A 20,029-nucleotide genomic window follows, 5' to 3' on the forward strand; every position below is an offset into this window, starting at 1 on the left:
TCTTTTTTATATTACATTTTTCTTCATATTGTGCTTCCAGACTTACAGACCGTTGCTTTCCCTTATTGTGCAGCAATTATCCTGACCAAAAGGAATGGACTAAATAATTCATTACAAAAGAGAAAAAACGAGTAAATAAGGTCTTACATCATGTGTTTCAAATGCTCCATTTCCACTTGCCAGAGTTACTCTGTATGAACACCAGTAAGGCAAATCCATGTACATGTTTTATTTGTTGGATAGTTCTTACATTTTTCTGTGACACCAAGCTCAAAATGTACACTTATATTTTCACAGTCAGATGAAAGATAAATGTATACATCATCCTTATATTTCATAAGCTCATTTTAATATTCTCAGGTCATTAAATATTTTACACATTCTGCCCGGCAAGATATTCTAATTTGAATGTTCTACAGTAAAACTGCAAACATTTGAATGCACGTTGTGTGCAATGATATCCAGCCAATTTAATAGTTTACTACTGTACCAGTATTTTACCAGCAGTCAAGTTTCAATTATATATGGTCATCTAAAAAGATGTGAACTACACTGTGTGTACTAAACCTCTAGATTCTGTGTACATTATGAATATTATCGGAGTCAGTCTGAACACAGTTCAGGTGCCATGCATTTAAGAAACAAATACTGGCATATCAGCTGAAATCATTTGGGGCCGGTCGGGTGCATTAGAACGGTTGCAACATCCAGAACAGCAGGCAATTTCATTACAGATAAATGTGTGGCTATATACACAGGGATACAAGATGGCATTATGAGTAATTACAGATCAACAGCACCATACATACATACAGCTTAGCTTTTAAAAGAGAGTGTTGCATATGCCATGGCTGAGAGCCAGTGAGTGTGTTTGTGTGGTTGCTTGCCTTCTTACATCAATGGATTAACCTGAGCTCAAATAGATGCAGAGTAACTAAATGTCTCTCAAAGCACAATTATTTCTCTCTTTATTTATATATCAGCACAAAGTCCATTGCACAGTGACGGCAGCATCCTCACAACATTGGATGGAGGCCATATGATCCTGTCCATCAATTCTGTTACGTTTTAAATTGCTTTACACCAAAAGAAGCAAGGTTTCATTTAAGATACAAACCACAATGCTTAAAGTCACATACATGGAAGAGGTGGGAAGATTCAAAGAGCATGATTCCAGTATCTCCAAATCATATATTCCACAAGTGATTAAACACTATAAATACATTTCCAGATTTTAAAATCACTGTACTGTATCCACATTAGAGATGAGGTCTCACATCGAGAAGAACCAAGACCATGGTATATTCATTGTTACTAGTTGTACTTACATGTAAGTGTGTGGGTGTAGGATAGAGAAAAGTGTGTGAATGTTGATATCATACAGACATGACTGATCATCAGTCTTAGTACACGTGGTGTTTTAGTTTGTACATTTCCTGTCTTAGTTTAACACTGCAGTATGGGATGAAGCAACTCTTTAGGTCATTGTTTTGTTGTTCCAGGCTTCCATTTCTACTTGTTCTACAGTCAGTCGACGTACATGGGGGAGATGGGAGAAGTAGGCATCTGATCCAGGATTCTGCAGACGTAACTGGCAACATCCACTGAGCGCTCCTCATACATCAGAATGAAAGCATGTTTCTGTATTGGAGACACAGAAACATGTAATGCTGATATAAGTATCTCTGCATGTAATACAATTACATTAATTAATATTTTGTCATTTAGCAGACGCTCGTATGCATACATTTTCATACTCCCCCCGTACCGTGGGAATCAAACCTTGAACTGTAAGTGCCATGCTCTACCAACTGAGCCACACGGGACATACATACCAGAAGCTCTTTGTACTTTGGCCTTTTTGACTCATCCTTTGTAAGGCTAAAGGGGGCAAAGGGAATAAATAATTAAAATTCTGCTCTGCAATAAACTAAACCACATCATGGTTCTTTTCAAGACACTTAAAACAGACATAACATGTTTTGTCCACCAGGGGGAAATCAAATCCAGAGGATGTCTCATGCAAAAAAATGCAGAAGATTCCTTATGAATTTCACATTTTTGTTATTTGTGGGTGAATACTGCGAAAGTATGCACTAGTTTACATTGAATCACTGCAGAGCAATATTGTCAATGTACTTCAACTTATACTATATCATCGTGAAAATAACATTGAAGCAGTGCCAGCAGAAGTATCTTTGTCCTTTACCACAGATTGACAAAGTTGATGAATTTGGGGGAGAACTGCCTGTCTTCTGAGTTGGTAAGCTGTGGAGGTTCTCCCTTCACCACCTGTGTCAACTGGTCAAACACACTGTTCCACTTTGGGTAGGGAAACCGCCCAGTCGCCAGCTCGTACTGTAAAAAAAAACCCACAAAGACAACATGGTGAGTCTACAGTTACAATATTACAAAAACACAAAGAATAATATACTATCTTGTGGTTTTAACATTCAGTGCATCTTCAAATAGCTCTTTGAATGTTAAAAACAATGTGGACAAGAGGGTTGAGGACCCACCAGTGTTATCCCCAAACTCCATACGTCTGACCGGACGTCATAGCCTTGTCTGGAGGCACTTGGATCTATTCTCTCAGGCTGTGGAAGAGAAATGGAAAACATGTTAAAATTCATCGTAGTGATATCATAGATGGGCCTTTAAAAATAAAAAATAAAATGAAGTACAAACAAAAATAAAAATGTTCAAAATAGACAACTTGGGGAGAAAAAAAAAAATCAAAAACAGACAAGTGTGTATACAGTCCTCACCATATGCATTTGGACAGTGAAGCGCATCTTATTTTGGCTCTATACTCCAGTATTTTGGATAATCAAATGATGACTATGAAGCAATGGTATAAAATAATAAAATATATTTGTGGGCATCTGTTTTATCCTTTTGAAATAAAAGCACTTTATATATCTAGTTCCCCCATTTTAAGAAATCACAAGTATTTGGACAAATTTACAGTAATCTGAAGGTTCGTTTTTGGTTCCATATAATTTTTCACACAACTATATCATGCTTGTAACTCCATAAACGCTTTTGCTTTTTGGATGCATTTGCAGTTTGTTTTGGGTGTTTACCTTTTAGGCCAGGTCTTGTTCAATTGTAAGTGAATGGTGAATAGTAGTGATGAGAAAGGCTTCGGTGCTTTCACCGAAAAATGGTTCTACACAGAGCGTCATTATCTGTTCACAATGCACATTAGTGGCATCTGCGTGTGATTATCAGAATATTTTTTTCTCCACTGTTTTCATAAAAATTCAGTGGCACGACGGTAAATTGTTGGATTTAGTAGCCTATGATCAGTTGGAATACCAGGTTCACATCTGACGTCAGGCTTACTTTTTTTGCCCTTCAAGTTAGCCATTTCTCAAAAACACAATCTATGGCATTATTTTTTTATTTTTTTATTTTATTTCACCTTTATTTAACCAGGTAGGCAAGTTGAGAACAAGTTCTCATTTACAATGGCGACCTGGCCAAGATAAAGCAAAGCAGTTCGACAACATACAACAACACAGAGTTACACATGGAGTAAACAACATACAGTCAATAATACAGTAGAAAAAAATAAGACTATATACAATGTGAGCAAATGATGTGAGATAAGGGAGGTAAAGGCAAAAAAATGCCATGGTGGCAAAGTAAATAAAGTATAGCAAGAAAAACACTGGAATGGTAGATTTGTAGTTTGAAGAAAGTTCAAATCTAAATAATATGGTGCAAAGGATATTTAGGATGCTAAAGACAAACGTTTACTATACTAAATGAAACTAATTATTTGAACAGTGCAGAAAGTGTGGTTTGACAAAACACATTTTCTAAATAGTGTGTCTTCAATGGTATTCGACCTCATACCCTCACGTCACTAATGCTGCAGATATTTGCTTTAAAAGCAGTATCCAAATCCATAGGATGTAGTGATCACAATATTATAGCCATATCTAGGAAAACCAAAGGCTGGGCCTAAAATAGTGTATAAGAGGTCATACAAGATGTTTTGTAGTTATTCATATGTTGATGATGTAAAGAATATTTCCTGGTCTGTGGTGTGTAATGAGGAGAAACCATACGCTGCACTTGACACATTTATGAAACTACTTATTCCAGTTACTAATAAGCACGCACCCATTAAGAAAGTAACTAAACTGTTAAATCCCCTTGGATTGATGAGGAATTGAAAAATTGTATGGTTGAGAGGGATGAGGCAAAAGGTATGGCAGTTAAGTCTGGCAGCCCAACTGATTGGAAAATGTACTGCAAATTAAGAAATCATGTGACTAAACTAGATAAAAATAAACTACACTATGAAACAAATATAAATTATATAAAGAAAGTAAAAAGCTTTGGAGCACCTTAAATGACATCTTGGGGGAAAAAAATCCATTCATTCATTGAATGGAGCGCATTCATCACAAAGCCCACTGATATTGCAAACTACCTCAATGACTTTTTCCATTGGCAAGATAAGCAAACTTAGGGATGACACGCCAGCAACAAACACTGACACTACACATCCAAGTATATATCGGACCAAATTATGAAAGACAAGAATTGACAAAAGAATTTCAGCATGCTTATAGGGAAGGACACTCAACAAGCACAGCACTTACACAAATGGCTGATAATTGGATGAGAGAAATTGATAAAATGATTGTGGGGGCTGTCTTGTTAGACTTCAGTGCAGCTTTTGACATTATCGATCATAGTCTGCTACTGGGAAAACATGTGTTATGGCTTTACACCCCCTGCTACAAATGTGGATAAAGAGTTACTTGTCTAACAGAACACAGAAAGTGTTCTTTAATGGAAGCCTCTCAAATATAATCCAGTTAGAATCAGGAATTCCCCCGGGTAGCTGTTTAGGCCCCTTGCTTTTTTCAATTTTTTACTAACGACATGCCACTGACTGAGTAAAGCCAGAGTGTCTATGTATGCGGATGACTCAACACTTTACACGTCAGCTACTACAGCGACTGAATTGACTGCAACACTCAACAAAGAGCTGCAGTTAGTTTCAGAGTAGGTTGCAAGGAATAAGTTAGCCCTAAATATTTCTAAAACTAAAAGCATTGAATTTGGAACAAAACACTCACTAAACCCTAAACCTCAACTAAATCTTGTAATAAATAATGTGGAAATTTAGCAAGTTGAGATGACTAAACTGCTTGGAGTAACCCTAGATTGTAAACTGTCATGGTCAAAACATATTGATGCAGTAGTAGCTAAGATGGGGAGAAGTCTGTCTATAATAAAGCGATGCTCTGCCTTCTTAACAACACTATCAACAAGACAGGTCCTACAGGCACTAGTTTTGTTGCCCTTGACTACTGTTCAGTCGTGTGGTCAGGTGCCACAAAAAAAGACTTAAGAAAATTGCAATTGGCTCAGAACAGGGCAGGAAGGCTGCCCCTTGGATGTACACAGAGAGTTAATATTAATAATATGCATGTCAATCTCTCCTGGCTGAAAGTGGAGCAGAAATTGACTTCATCACTACTTTTATTTATGAGAGGTATTGGCATGTTGAATGCACCAAGCTGTCTGTCTAAACTACTGGCACACAGCTCGGACACCCATGCATACCCCACAAGACATGCCACAAGAGGTCTCTTCAGTCCTCAAGTCCAGAACACTATGGGAGGCGCACAGTACTACATAGAGCCATGACTACATGGAACTCTATTCCACATCAAGTAACTGACGCAAGCAGTAAAATTAGATTAAAAAAAAAAAACACCTTATGGAACAGCGGGGTCTGAAGCAACACAAACATTGGCACAGACATGCATACACACGATAACATACACTATACATAGACATGGATTTAGTACTGTAGATGTAGTGGTGGAGTAGGGGCCTGAGGGCTCACAATGTGTTGTGAAATCTGTGAATGTATTGTAATGTTTTTGTTTTTTAAATTGTATAAATTGCCTTAATTTTGCTGGACCCCAGGAAGAATTGCTGTTGCTTTGGCAGCAGCTAATGGGGATCCATAATAAATACAAATACTGTATGTTCCATAGTTCCCTACTCCATATGCTAAACTACTTGTCAGGTGAAACTACATGTACAAAATCCTAACTACATTTGTAAGTACAGTGTCCAGTAGAAGTCGGTGTTTGAAAGCAGCTTGGGTTTGAAGAAAGCACCGGAACCACGAAATCAGTGGGATCTCGCATTTTGCAACACACGGTTTGAAAAAGCACGTGATCAAACAAAGCGTCGGACATAACGGATGACATACTTCTGATAAAAGATACATGCATCGGCACACTGCTTCGAAGTTATCACTAAGCAGCTTTCGAAGCATGCCTCGGAGCTCCGGTATCAAACTTATCACTATCAAATCATATTTTATTAGTCACATGAGCCGAATACAACAGGTGTAGACCTTACAGTGAAATGCTTACTTACGAGCCCCTAACCAACAATGCAGCTGAATTTATTATAATTTTTTTAATAGATAAGAATAAGAAATAAAAGTAGCATTAAAGAGCAGCAGTAAAATAACAATACTGAGACTATATACAGGGGGTACCAGTTAGTTGAGGTAATATGTACATGTGGGTAGATTTATTAAAGTGACTATGCATAGATGATAACAACAGAGAGTCGCAGCAGTGTAAAAGAGGGGGAGAGGGGCAACGCAAATAATCTGGGTAGCCATTTGATTAGGTGTTCAGGAGTCTTATGGCTTGGGGGTAGAAGCTGTTTAGAAGCCTCTTGGACTTAGAGCTCCGATACTGCTTGCCGTGCGGTAGCAGAGAGAACAGTCTATGACTAGAGTGGCTGGAGTCTGACAATTTTTAGGGCCTTCCTCTGACACTGCCTGGTATAGAGGTCCTGGATGGCAGGGAGCTTGGCCCCAGTGATGTCCCGGGCCGTTCACACTACCCTCTGTAATGCCTTGCGGTCAGAGGCCGAGTAGTTGCCATACCAGGCAGTGATGCAACCAGTCTGGACGCTCTCAATGGTGCAGCTGTAGAACCTTTTGAGGATCTGAAGACCCTGCCAAAGTTTTTCAGTCTCCTGAGGGGGAATAGGTTTGGTCGTGCCCTCTTCACAACTGTCTTGGTGTGCTTGGACCATGTTAGTTTGTTGGTGACGTGGACACCAAAGAACTTGAAGCGCTCAACCTGCTCCACTGCAGCCCCGTCAATGAGAATGGGGGTGTGCTCGGTCCTCTTTTTCCTGTAGTCCACAATCATCTCCTTTGTCTTGAATAGATTCACTGTCCAAATACATATGGTGAGGACTGTATTATTGAGTGCATTAATTATCATAGGCACTCAATTCTGTCTATTCAACAGAATACAACATACACCCAAGGGCTGACCCCATTTAGTCAACTGGTCGATTGTTTAGTCGATAGGCTGTTGGTGAACTGAGATGTTTTTAGTCGAGCAGTCATAAATGTTTATTTTATGGCACACCTGTCTGATTTGCGCTACTCTGAGTGGACTAATCCATTGAGGAGGACTCTGGGCTGCCACGTTCCTAGAAAAAGGGGCGTGTGGCTAAAATCAGAGAGGAAGAGAGGCCCAACTCGGTGGAAAATCTTTTTTTTGTACCTTATCAGTATATCCATAATCTTTACTAAAATGCACGTCTCTCGAGAATGCGCTCTTGCGCATTCACTGTTTCATAACTTCATTGTGTGAACTGTTCGCCCTAATTATTAGTGTATATCAATTCCCCATTGCATATAATCACCAGTAGTAGCCTACATTTACCATTCATTCCCATGTCTAATCTACATTTTTACATTTTACATTTTAGTCATTTAGCAGACGCTCTCATCCAGAGCGACTTACAGTAATGAATGCATACATTTCATTTCATGCATTTTTGTTGTTCTGGCCCCCCATGGGAATCGAACCCACAACCCTGGCGTTGCACACACCATGCTCTACAATGTTTGTTTGGTTACGGTCATTTCTGTTAATGCATTCAATATATTATTAGTCGTTTACCGTTCCCATTGTCAGAGTGGACACATTTGCAGAGCTCACCACCTATGCTACACGTGTGAGAGGGGGTGTGTAAACGATCTTGATCACTGGCTCCCTCGAGTGTTGTGTGTAATTATATAATCAAACTGTGCTTAAAGTACCAGACAAGCTCAATACACATAGTTGATTTTAATAAAACACATAGGGTGAGTATATGAAAAAATGTAAAATGTAAACATTTTAGACCAATACAATGGTCGAAAGAAAAGACTACTGTTGATCGACCAATATACATTTTTAGTCTGGGACAGCCCTATGTCCATGTCCTCATTGCCTGGTTCTACATGCCTTTCATAACAACCACCTCAGCCAGTTACTTCACCTATGACCTCACCTCCACACATATAAAAAAATGCAATGGCAATGCAGTGGTTCTAAACAGTGCCAAGGTCATCAGAAGCAGACTTCTACCAGCCATGCTGCTGAGTGGAGGGAGCACCTCCTCTCCTCTGGCTCATTCATTCATTCATTCATGCACCAGAATTAGATGATGTCACCCATTCACAGCAGTGGGACAGAATTCTCTGACCGCAGCACTGATGTGTTTTATGGCATAGTGGCTACAGCACCAGCTCACCTCTGCCAAGACTGAAAAAGATCTGGCTGCCCAGCTCTCACCTAGGACACAGCTCAGCTACTCAGACTTGTTATGAACTCAAAACACAACTACACTCAGTGTATATTATCAACTCAAAACGACATCGGTGCAAATTTCATTTAGATGTGTAATTGCTTTCAAATACAAAAAGTATTTCCTAATTAAAATGACTGAACTGTTGATTTAAGAATGCTTTGGTACATAATGGTAGTAGCAACATTAACCTGACACTACAGTGTGCAAATGTATTAGTGAGCATATTCCAACATAAACATTCTAGACATGTGGCCCCTTGCCAGCTAAATGAACTAAATCATAACAACCAGAGAGGAACAGAGCTAGACTGTCACCTGAACCAAATACCATGAACCAAATCTAACCTACTTAATTGTAGTGTAGTACATTATATTCCATTGAAGTGAAATCAATCCCTCTCTAATATCTAGACCAAACAGAGACAAATGGTGCTAAAGCAATTAGCAATGGGGTGGCCAAGAAGCACCTGGCAGGTCTGCGATTTTTATATTTGAAAAAGGAAACTGGAGCCATGTGGGTTGGATTCCTGCACTGTGAGCTCACAGCTGTGGGAGCACCCACCCAAACAGCTTTATTCTGACAGACATGAATGAAGTAACCCAGCCCTTCCTTGGCCTTCTGGTAGACGAGTGGCAGAGATATGGCAGAGGTGTGCCCTACGTCCTGATAGGGAGATGCCAAATTTAGAATGGAAACTGGAGGGGCAGGGGCTCCCTTCTCCCATCAGCAATACCCCCGCCAGAAAATAAACCCTGTGATGACGACACGATGAGCTCCTTCCACTGCACTGCCAGCAGTTTGGACGACTTCAACCATGTCACATACACACAGACGGCATGAGATTACTCTGCAGCTAGTCCAAAATAGGAACAAGACAACAAGCATCAGCAAGAACAGATATCAGTAGCAACCATAATATAATTACCAACACTGCCATCAACAATAGGGAAAGGGGAATCAGAGAGGTGTAGGGGGCTGCCTTATATTGGCATCCACTTCATCTGCGCCCGGGGAGCAGTTGTTGTTAACTGCCTTGCTCAAGGGCAGGACGGCAGATTTTTCCAACTTGAATCAGATTCGAACCAGCGACCTTTCGGTTACTGGCCCAACAATCTTAACTACCTACCTCCCCTCAATAACAACACTACAGTCTCCTTACAACTGACGATCGCCACCAAGTCACTAAGTACCAAAACAGTTGAATTCTTATTATGTACTGGATCGTGTGAAAGTGAAATGTATTCTTAGAAAGAGCCTTAGTTGTACATCTTGCACTTGTCTTGTCTTCCAGCCATTAATGAAACATTGCACCGAAATCCCCATATACATATACATATACATATATACATATATATATATATATATATATATTAATATTACTTACTGCCATGTACGGTCTGCACCCTGCATCTCTGGTTTTGGCAATGGAGTCCACCAGCTGACCACTGATGCCAAAATCACAAAGCTTAATGTTGCCATTCCTGTCCAGGAGGATGTTGGATGGCTTGATGTCTGAGAGGAGAAACATATAGAAGAGATGACAAAGCTAGGCTAAGAGTTCTGGGTAAAGGAAGTGCCACTTCTGTTGTGGTACAGTAAATAGAGCATTGTGAGGTAAAAACGGCAATACACATCTCAAATGAGGAAATAAAGAACAAGGTCTCCATTCTGGACTCGTCTTACCTCTGTGAATTATTTTCAAGTATTCTTTTAAGTGGTTAAGTGCTTTCACAGTCTGTAATAAAAACACATAGCAACTAAATTAATATAGAGAAATATGTACCCTTCCTGTCAAATGAATCAGTGTAAATTATGTAAGGAGAAAATGCATGAAAACTTACAGCTAATGTTATTTTGCCTAATATTTCCTCTGGAATCACATCATCTAAAGCACAATATACATATTTGTAGAATTTGTCGAAGGAGGTAGACATAAGTTCCATACATATCCAACAGTCTCCCTGACAAAGAAAAGAATCATAAAGCATAATATTACTGCGTGAAGACAATACACTGCTTATTGCTAACTACACAGAACGATTGATTGACATCCAATGCATTTCCTATATAAAGAAATCAATCAACAAAACAAAGAAGTGAAAAACTTGCATGGTCACCTCTCTGAAAAGAGCCCCGTAAAACTGAACTATGTAGAGACAGTCACTACTCCTCATGACCACATCCAGGTCCATTAGCAGCTGCTTTTGTTCCTTCTCATCAACCGTTGACCTAATCCTCTGTGGGAGACACACATTGTAATCAGATGCATGTTGCTTTCAATTGTGACCATAGTTGGAAGTCACAGGAGGTTGGTGGCACCGTAATTGGTGAGGACGGGCACGTAGTAAATGGCTGGAGTGGAATTAGTGGAAAGGTATCAACATCAAACACATGGTTTCCAAATCTTGCCCTGAACACTTCCTGTAGTTTAGTCAATAAGAGGTCAGTAAGGGGCAGTCACCTTGACAGCCATTATCTGGTTGCTGGGTTTGTGCACCATCTTGTTGACAGAGCCGTAAGCGCCCCGCCCAATCTCCCCCAGGTCCTTGAGGTCCTCAGCCGTGAAGTCACAATCGCCACCGGCGGTCTTCAACTTCCCTGATGACTCGATACTATGCGTACGCAGCCTCTCTCTGGCCACAGAAATAGGTGGGAAACAGATTAGAAACACAATCTTTGTTAGTTAAGTTAATTTCACCTCAATCATATACTGAACAAAAATGTTACTGCAACATGAAACTATTTCAAAGATTTTGCTGCGTTACAGTTCATTTAAGGAAATCAGCCAGTTTAAATAAATTAGGCCCTAATCTATGGATTTCCTATAACTGGGCAGGGGTGCAGCTATGGGTGGGCCTGGGAGGGCATAGGCTCCGACGATCCCGCAGGTGAAGAAGCCGAATGTGGATGTCCTGGGCTTGCGTGGTTACACGTGGTCTGCGGTTGTGAGGCCGTTTGGACGTACTGCCAATTTATTTTTAAATGCCGTTGGAGGCGGCTTATGGTAGAAAAATTAACATTAAATTCTCTGGCAACAGCGCTGGTGGACATTCCTGCAGTCAGCATACCAATTGCATGCTGCCTCAAAACTTGGAGACATCTGTGGCATTGTGTTGTGTGACAAAACTGCACATTTTAGAGTGGCCTTTTATTGCCCACAGCACAAGGTTCACCTGTGTAATGATCATAACATTTAATCAGCTTTTTGATTTGCCACACCTGTCAGGTGGATGGATTATCTCGACAACTGATAAAGTGATCACTAACAGGGATGTAAACAAATTTGTGCACAGAATTTGAGAGAAATAAGCTTTTTGTGCGTGTGGAACATTTCTGGAATCTTTTATTTCAGCTCATGAAACCAACACTTTACCTGTTGCGTTTATATATATATATATATATATTTGTTTATATACACTGCTCAAAAAAATAAACACTTAAACAACAGAATGTAACTCCAAGTCAATCACACTTCTGTGAAATCAAACTGTCCACTTAGGAAGCAACACTGATTGACAATAAATTTCACATGGTGTTGTGCAAATGGAATAGACAACAGGTGGAAATTATAGGCAATTAGCAAGACACCCCCAATAAAGGAGTGGTTCTGCAGGTGGTGACCACAGACCACTTCTCAGTTCCTATGCTTCCTGGCTGATGTTTTGGTCACTTTTGAATGCTGGTGGTGCTTTCACTCTAGTGGTAGCATGAGACGGAGTCTACAACCCACACAAGTGGCTCAGGTAGTGCAGCTCATCCAGGATGGCACATCAATGCGAGCTGTGGCAAGAAGGTTTGCTGTGTCTGTCAGCGTAGTGTCCAGAGCATGGAGGCGCTACCAGGAGACAGGCCAGTACATCAGGAGACGTGGAGGAGGCCGTAGGAGGGCAACAACCCAGCAGCAGGACCGCTACCTCCGCCTTTGTGCAAGGAGGAGCAGGAGGAGCACTGCCAGAGCCCTGCAAAATGACCTCCAGCAGGCCACAAATGTGCATGTGTCTGCTCAAACGGTCAGAAACAGACTCCATGAGGGTGGTATGAGGGCCCGACGTCCACAGGTGGGGGTTGTGCTTACAGCCCAACACCGTGCAGGACGTTTGGCATTTGCCAGAGAACACCAAGATTGGCATATTCGCCACTGGCGCCCTGTGCTCTTCACAGATGAAAGCAGGTTCACACTGAGCACATGTGACAGACGTGACAGAGTCTGGAGACGCCGTGGAGAACGTTCTGCTGCCTGCAACATCCTCCAGCATGACCGGTTTGGCGGTGGGTCAGTCATGGTGTGGGGTGGCATTTCTTTGGGGGGCCGCACAGCCCTCCATGTGCTCGCCAGAGGTAGCCTGACTGCCATTAGGCACCGAGATGAGATCCTCAGACCCCTTGTGAGACCATATGCTGGTGCGGTTGGCCCTGGGTTCCTCCTAATGCAGGACAATGCTAGACCTCATGTGGCTGGAGTGTGTCAGCAGTTCCTGCAAGAGGAAGGCATTGATGCTATGGACTGGCCCGCCCGTTCCCCAGACCTGAATCCAATTGAGCACATCTGGGACATCATGTCTTGCTCCATCCACCAACGCCACGTTGCACCACAGACTGTCCAGGAGTTGGCGGATGCTTTAGTCCAGGTCTGGGAAGAGATCCCTCAGGAGACCATCCGCCACCTCATCAGGAGCATGCCCAGGCGTTGTAGGGAGGTCATACAGGCACGTGGAGGCCACACACACTACTGAGCCTCATTTTGACTTGTTTTAAGGACATTACATTAAAGTTGGATCAGCCTGTAGTGTGGTTTTCCACTTTAATTTTGAGTGTGACTCCAAATCCAGACCTCCATGGGTTGATAAATTGGATTTCCATTGATTATTTTTGCGTGATTTTGTTGTCAGCACATTCAAGAAAAAAGGATTTAATAAGATTATTTCATTCATTCAGATCTAGGATGTGTTATTTTAGTGTTCCCTTTATTTTTTTGAGCAGATATATATATATATATATGATACTGCACCTGAAAAAGGATGGCTAGTTGGCATCCATTTGTTCAGTTTGCATTATCCAGCATCAGTAATTTGCTTGTCCAAGGTAACTTAGCAGGCTCATGTTATCATCTAATTACACAGCCAAGACACAGGGCTTATTCACAACAATGGTGTTGCTCAAACAGGTACTTGAGGCTACATTCAGTTACTCTCTGTTTTCCCATGAGCAGGTGGAGATAGAAATACACCAACTGCTAATCATTCCAACCTCACTTAGCCTGTCTTTATTGTGACACATTGCCTGGGTACCTATACAGTACTGAATGTTACATTGACAATGTGTGGCTTTGGAGATGAAGAGTCTCAGCAGACTAGAGTGCAGAGTCATATAACAATTCATTATGCAGGAGTTTGCATTGTGGCTAATGCAAATTCCGCTCCATGTACATCTTCAGAAAACCACATCCATTGCAAAGTTTGGAGGTGAACTTACATGTGGGGGTTCTGGAATGGGGGTCCTGCTGTATTCAGAGTGAATCTGGTCGTTGGTTTAATCGGGGGATTGGCAAAATTTAACTTCAGTGCTTTGCGTTTACCTGATAGGGAAGAGGCAGAGTTTATGTCAGATTGCACACAAGACATCTATGGCAGGGGTAGAGCCAAGGGCCAGAAAACAACACTTACACACTCAAAAACAACATGAAAACAAACAGTTACCATACCACAGAATGAGAGACCAGTAAAGCAATGGAGAGGTAAATTTAACATGAGTATTCAAGTAAATTTACTGAAGTCATGCAATCCACATCTAGGGACGATGGATGTAAGAGTAATGACCTGCTTCTTACCAAAGACGTCCCTCTTTATATTTCTCTGTGAGAACATAGATTTCTTCTATAGATGCTGATTTTGAGATTTTGGCTGATACTGAACTATATGGGATAGTCAACAAAACAGGTCTTGACCAAATTAAAATGAATCACGAGTAGGTCTAATAACAGGTTCTCAATCAAATATGTGTATGCTATAGCCTCAGTGGCCAGGAACAGAAACCCCCTGGAGGTATTTTTACAAGACATGTCCTGGTTGTACCAGTGACTCATTGCAGATGGTAGGTATATACTTTGACCAGTTCACTGAAGTTGATGCAGAGGCATACACTTCTCAGTAGACACCTGCTGTAAACCATAGCCTAGTACTAGATCACATCCCATACCGTGGCTATTCAGGATGGAGGCTTAGCTACAATCCAACACTCACCTACCATGTTTTAGTAGGTTTTGCTTGGTAATTTAAACAATAATGAGGGAATAGGTGAGAATTTAAATAAAAAAACGGACCATTTCTTTCTTGATTTTTACATGTTTTATTTCATTTAGGCTACTACCCAGAGACTGTGAAACATGACATCGTGTGATGAGATTCTAACTCAACAAAAGCATTGATCTGACAGAACTGGATCTTTGAAATGACAAAATGTGACTTCTGGCTCATAACCATACATAAGAGTAAAATAGCCTACACTGCAGACTAGAAAATCTTGCCAGAGGAGAAGGAGCTTCGCAAGTAAAACTGTTCTGAGTTCACCTTGAAATAAAGGATGCATTCTGTTCTCTCCACCCAAAACACCACAAGAATGCATGTACTCAAATTCCAATAAAATGGCACAAGCCATTGGAAATTACACTAGTGTCTCCATGTCTCAACAGGCAAGTGTTTAAGTACAGCTCATGCCAAAAATCACTTACGTGTTCAAAAACAAAACAGCTGCAAACTGGTTTGGAAAAACAATGTGACAAAACCCCAAGCATTACTAGCTAGTTTTGCTTGTTAGTAGCAAGCTGACTAAAAGTGCTAAAACTAAAAAAAGGTAGAGCTTCCATTACAATGTTTATTAAAAACACACCTAATTAATAAATACAAGCAAAAGGACTACACTTCTGTCAAGATAAAATACATTTCCAACACAGTGCTATTTTGTGTAGAAGGTTATCAGTTCAGGCCGAACCAAACAGCGGTAAAGACCAGTTGAAAGCCAAAGTGTGAATCTATATATACACCAATGCTAATGGAAGCTCTTAGCCCTAGGCTTGTGCCGATGATGGATGATCAGAATATGGATTGGAACGTCTTGGTAAATGAACATTATGAAACTAAATTGTTTGGGGATAATTAATAGTAAGGTAAAAACATACAGGATGGTTAACACCAACTGTTGTTTTTGTTTTTTTGTTGAAACTACAGAAAAGTTAAATCAATAAGACTCACAGTTGGACAAGTCTTTCATTCACTTGCTTTACATCAGTAAAATATTATGACCTAATGTCTTAAATCACAGACCAACATAAGCTGCACTCTAACTCTAGGATAATCAATGTTTAGCCTCAACTATTAGCCTTAACTATCAAAACCGGCACAAGCCTACTAGACACCAACAACTCTTCACTTGGATTAGTTGAGAAAAGAGGACAGACTCCCCCATACCAGACCATCAGGCGGAAGCAAAGGGTTGAGAACTGTTGGTACTGTAGCAAAAGAGGTGTGGCTTACTTGGGGGAGCTCCAGACAGGTTTATCTGAAACCCTAGAGGTGAGAAGAGAACATTTCTTTTCATATTTCATTATTAAGACTACTGTTTGACCGATAAACAAAAAACTATCAAGTTATATTAGGAAACGTGGTGAACAACAAACGCTGTTCTTCTCAGCTTCAGTTTAGACCAGGGAACGATGGAGCAGTTTCCCAACACCCGGCACCACCTTGACTGACAACTATTTGAAGTATCTCAAATCAACTAGATTTTGCTAAATGAGGCTTCATTCCTGGAAAGGTCTATGAATCACAGTTTGATACCAAGTGTGGACAACTACTACACACACTAAAACATGACCAACTAACCCAATTTAAGAAATCCTGACTGGAAATATTTTATCTAGGCCTAACCTATATGCAATAGTTAACTAAATAATTAGGATACTTATCAGATGTTACCAGCTGAAATGGCAGCAGCCTTGTTATAAATGTTGCATGTTAGAGTTAATAATCATAAATGTACTTAGTTTGAAGCAGTAAAAGCTCCTTTGCGTAAACCCCCCAAATTATATAACTTGAACACAGAGACAATTGGCTGAATAGGCACTGGTGCTAAGGAAGGCCTACTAAAAACGTAGGCTTACCTCTCTTGCACATGTCTTCTCTATGCTATGGATGGTACATTTCCCAGACCCTATTGTATTCATGTTGTATGTACTTTTCCAAAAGAAACCAATCAATAACTAAAGAGTTAAAAACATGTTTATTATTCAAATCGGTTATGCTTTTTTTTTTAAACTGTCAAATGTAACACTGCACTTTGAAATGTCCCTGTAAACAAGTGTGGCTATAGGACCCCGTGACATACTCAAATTATTTTCTGCTGAGTGAACTACTGAACTTTTATAACTTGGCCTCACATTAGTGAACTGGTAAACGTTTACGCTGAGCATTCCACCACACAGAAAAATATATTGCTTAGGGGGGGATTAATCTACATGCACACACATATAGCCAGAAACAACCAAGATAACTTTGGTATGATTGAGGATTAGCTCAGGCAGATTCAGTGGAGCTAATTGGGGTAGACCTATAAAAATAACAACCTACAAATGATTTAAAAATGGAGGGGTGTGAGATAGAAAATTAAATGCATCCACAAAATTATCCTAGCAGGGAGACAATGACAATTGAAGAAACTATTCTTGGGACAGCTCACCATCGATCAGCATCAAGTCAGGAGGGTTATGGGAAGTTAGTAGCATTAAGGAAAGGGAAGAAAAATATTACAGAAATGTAGTTTCAATACTTTGACACTGACAGAAGCGGACCATAACATATGTTTCTTTCATTTACTACCTGTTAAATATCAGACTCAGAATGGCATGCAAAAATATAGAACCAGATGCAAAAGGAACTAACGAGCTACGACAGTTATTGTTAAAGCATCAACAACAAAAATGTGTATATATATATATATATATATATATATATATATATATATATATATATATATAATCTTTTTAAAATGTGTAATATTGACAGTAACGTTAGCTACCTGTTTCACTCTGACATCTCCAGCACGTGTTGGATTCTGTAAGTTAAAAAATATATAGTTTGTAAAAACATAGCTAGCTAATTATGCATTGGGTGGAAATTTAACAGATTTCTTCAGGTGGATGTAAGTTAACGTTATTTGAAATCTAAGAGATTCTCATGCACAAGTTTCACTGAGCTAACATTAACTGCCTGGCCTAGGATACGTCGGGATTTTAGTAATAAAGCCCTTTATCTACTTCACAAGAGTCAGATCAAACCATGGATACATTTTTTGTCTCTGCATCCAGTAGTTGAGGTAGTTTCGCGAGCTAATGCTAACTAGCGTTAGTGCAATGACTGGAATTGTATGGTAACTGCTACAGTAGCATGTTAGTAGATACAATGAATTTCCCAAAAAAACATCCCAACGTGATCTTGTTATTTTTAGAACTGCAACATATTGTAGTTAGCTAGTTAGAGGTAACCTGACATGTCGTCTATAAAATAGCCTCCAACACCAAAGCCCCATACACTACCCACCATTGCGACATGTACGCTCTCGTTGGTTGGCCCTCGCTTCATACTCGTCGCCAAACCCACTGGCTACAGGTCATCTACAAGTCTCTGCTAGGTAAAGCCCCGCCTTATCTCAGTTCCCTGGTCACCATAGCAGCACCCACTCATAGCACGCGCTCCAGCAGGTATATCTCACTGGTCACCCCCAAAGCCAATTCCTCCTTTGGTCGTCTCTCCTTACAGTTCTCTGCTGCCAATGACTGGAACGAACTACAAAAATCTCTGAAACTGGAAACACTTATCTCCCTCACTAGCTTTAAGCACCAGCTATCAGAGCAGCTCCCAGATCACTGCACCTGTACATAGCCCATCTGTAAACAGCCCATCTATCTACCTACCTCATACTGTATTTAGTTATTCATCTTGCTCCTTTGCACCCCAGTATCTCTACGTGCACATTCATCTTTTGCACATCTACCATTCCAGTGTTTAATTGCTATATTGTAATTACTTCGCCACCATGGCCTATTTATTGCCTTAACTTACCTCATTTGTACTCACTGTATATAGACGTTTTGTTTTCTTTTTGTTCTACTGTATGTTTGTTTTACTCCATGTGTAACTCTGTGTTGTTGTATGTGTCGAATTGCTATGCTTTATCTTGGCCAGGTCGCAGATACAAATGAGAACTTGTTCTCAACTAGCCTACCTGGTTAAATAAAGGTGAAATAAAAAAATAAATACAAAAAAGACAGTAAGCAACACATGACCACATCCAGATCATTCATGACAGGCCTTCTTATATTCTAGCGAGCTAACGTTATTTAGGCTAGCTAGCAATGCCGCTTGTTAGCCAACCTTAGCTAAAGTTACCTTGCGAGTTAACTTAACAACTATTCACTAGTTAACGTAAGCTATGTGGCTGGCTAACGTTTTTGGTGTTACTTATTTCTAACAAAATACATTTTCAGAACCCATTATTTGATCTAAGACAATGTTTTGGGTGTGAGGGCAACTGATTTTGACAGTAGCTAGCTAACGTTAACTGTAGACACCAAGCTAACTAACGAGTAATAGTGTGTGAATACAACTGAGGCAAGTTATATGTTAGTAAGTAGATAGCTAGCTTGCCAATATAGGAAGCTAGTTCGTTAGCATAGTCATTAGGTTACTCCCGTTAACACCACTCACAAAAAAAGACCTAGTTAACAAGCTGGTATTTTACAATCCTTACCTTGCATACTGCTCATTGTTGTTATGTGTTGCGACTGGGATTGATGGTGATGTGAGCCTGTAGATCCTGCGTTATTGCTGGTAGATGTTGAGTTGTTGGGGCTGGGAGTCGCCATTGTGTTTGAATTCCATCAGCAGCACTAGGCTGCAGTGCAGAGAGCAACTTCAACCTTACAAAACAAGACTGGAGAATAATCAAACTGGCTAGACTTCTTCGACTCAATTGTGGTTGTAGAGAGCGCTACCGAACAAGACCGTAACTACCAACAAACAGTAAGAAATCGGGACAGTGTTTGACAGTCCAGTAACCACCTTTCCACATAGAGTCGAGACTAAAGATGGTGGATAAATAAAGATTATTCAGTCAGGCCTTCTACCATTGAAAAAAAGGTCAGTTCCGGCTTACTTAACTGGGTGTGTCTCTCATAGACACCAATGCAATGGCAGCTTGGTCTGGTCTACTTAGTTTAATTGAACCAGAAAAAAACAGCGAGTGGGGAATCTCGCTTCCTCTTCCGTCTCTGGTCGAGACTCAGTCAGCTGACCTAATGTCACTTGCGAACGTGAACACCCAC

The 20,029-nt window shown here is 40.4% G+C and overlaps 1 protein-coding gene across 2 annotated transcripts; it reads right to left on the bottom strand.

The window, feature by feature from the left end:
* Positions 1-214: 214 nt before the first annotated feature.
* On the bottom strand, positions 215-19,944 carry LOC115171440 (dual specificity mitogen-activated protein kinase kinase 4-like). 2 transcript variants are annotated; one of them, XM_029728252.1, is made up of 13 exons: positions 19,456-19,943; positions 17,725-17,760; positions 16,185-16,217; positions 14,128-14,230; positions 11,117-11,288; positions 10,773-10,892; positions 10,497-10,616; positions 10,339-10,390; positions 10,040-10,167; positions 2,520-2,597; positions 2,210-2,358; positions 1,836-1,881; positions 215-1,641 (listed from the first exon to the last, which is right to left on the bottom strand). In XM_029728252.1, exons 1-13 carry the CDS (start codon positions 19,568-19,570, stop codon positions 1,528-1,530), a joined length of 1,266 nt encoding a protein of 421 aa, XP_029584112.1. In that variant the 5' UTR covers positions 19,571-19,943; the 3' UTR covers positions 215-1,527. The 2 variants fall into 2 exon arrangements, with proteins under 2 accessions (XP_029584112.1, XP_029584113.1); XM_029728253.1 differs by lacking the exons at positions 16,185-16,217; positions 17,725-17,760 and having other exon boundaries at positions 19,456-19,944.
* Positions 19,945-20,029: the final 85 nt, after the last annotated feature.

The sequence above is a fragment of the Salmo trutta genome, chromosome 32 (genome assembly GCF_901001165.1).
Source record: "Salmo trutta chromosome 32, fSalTru1.1, whole genome shotgun sequence".
Lineage (NCBI taxonomy): Eukaryota > Metazoa > Chordata > Actinopteri > Salmoniformes > Salmonidae > Salmo > Salmo trutta.

What these genes read in the sequence shown, in the direction of transcription:
- LOC115171440 (XM_029728252.1), bottom strand. Translation starts at nt 19,570, where the DNA reads ATGGCGACTCCCAGCCCCAACAACTCAACATCTACCAGCAATAACGCA. An exon ending in GGTGCAGACCGTACATGGCA is followed by an intron (nt 2,598 to 10,039) that starts GTAAGTAATATT and finishes TCTCTTCCACAG; the next exon opens with CCTGAGAGAATAGATCCAAG. An exon ending in ATCAACTTTGTCAATCTGTG is followed by an intron (nt 1,882 to 2,209) that starts GTAAAGGACAAA and finishes TGCCCCCTTTAG; the next exon opens with CCTTACAAAGGATGAGTCAA.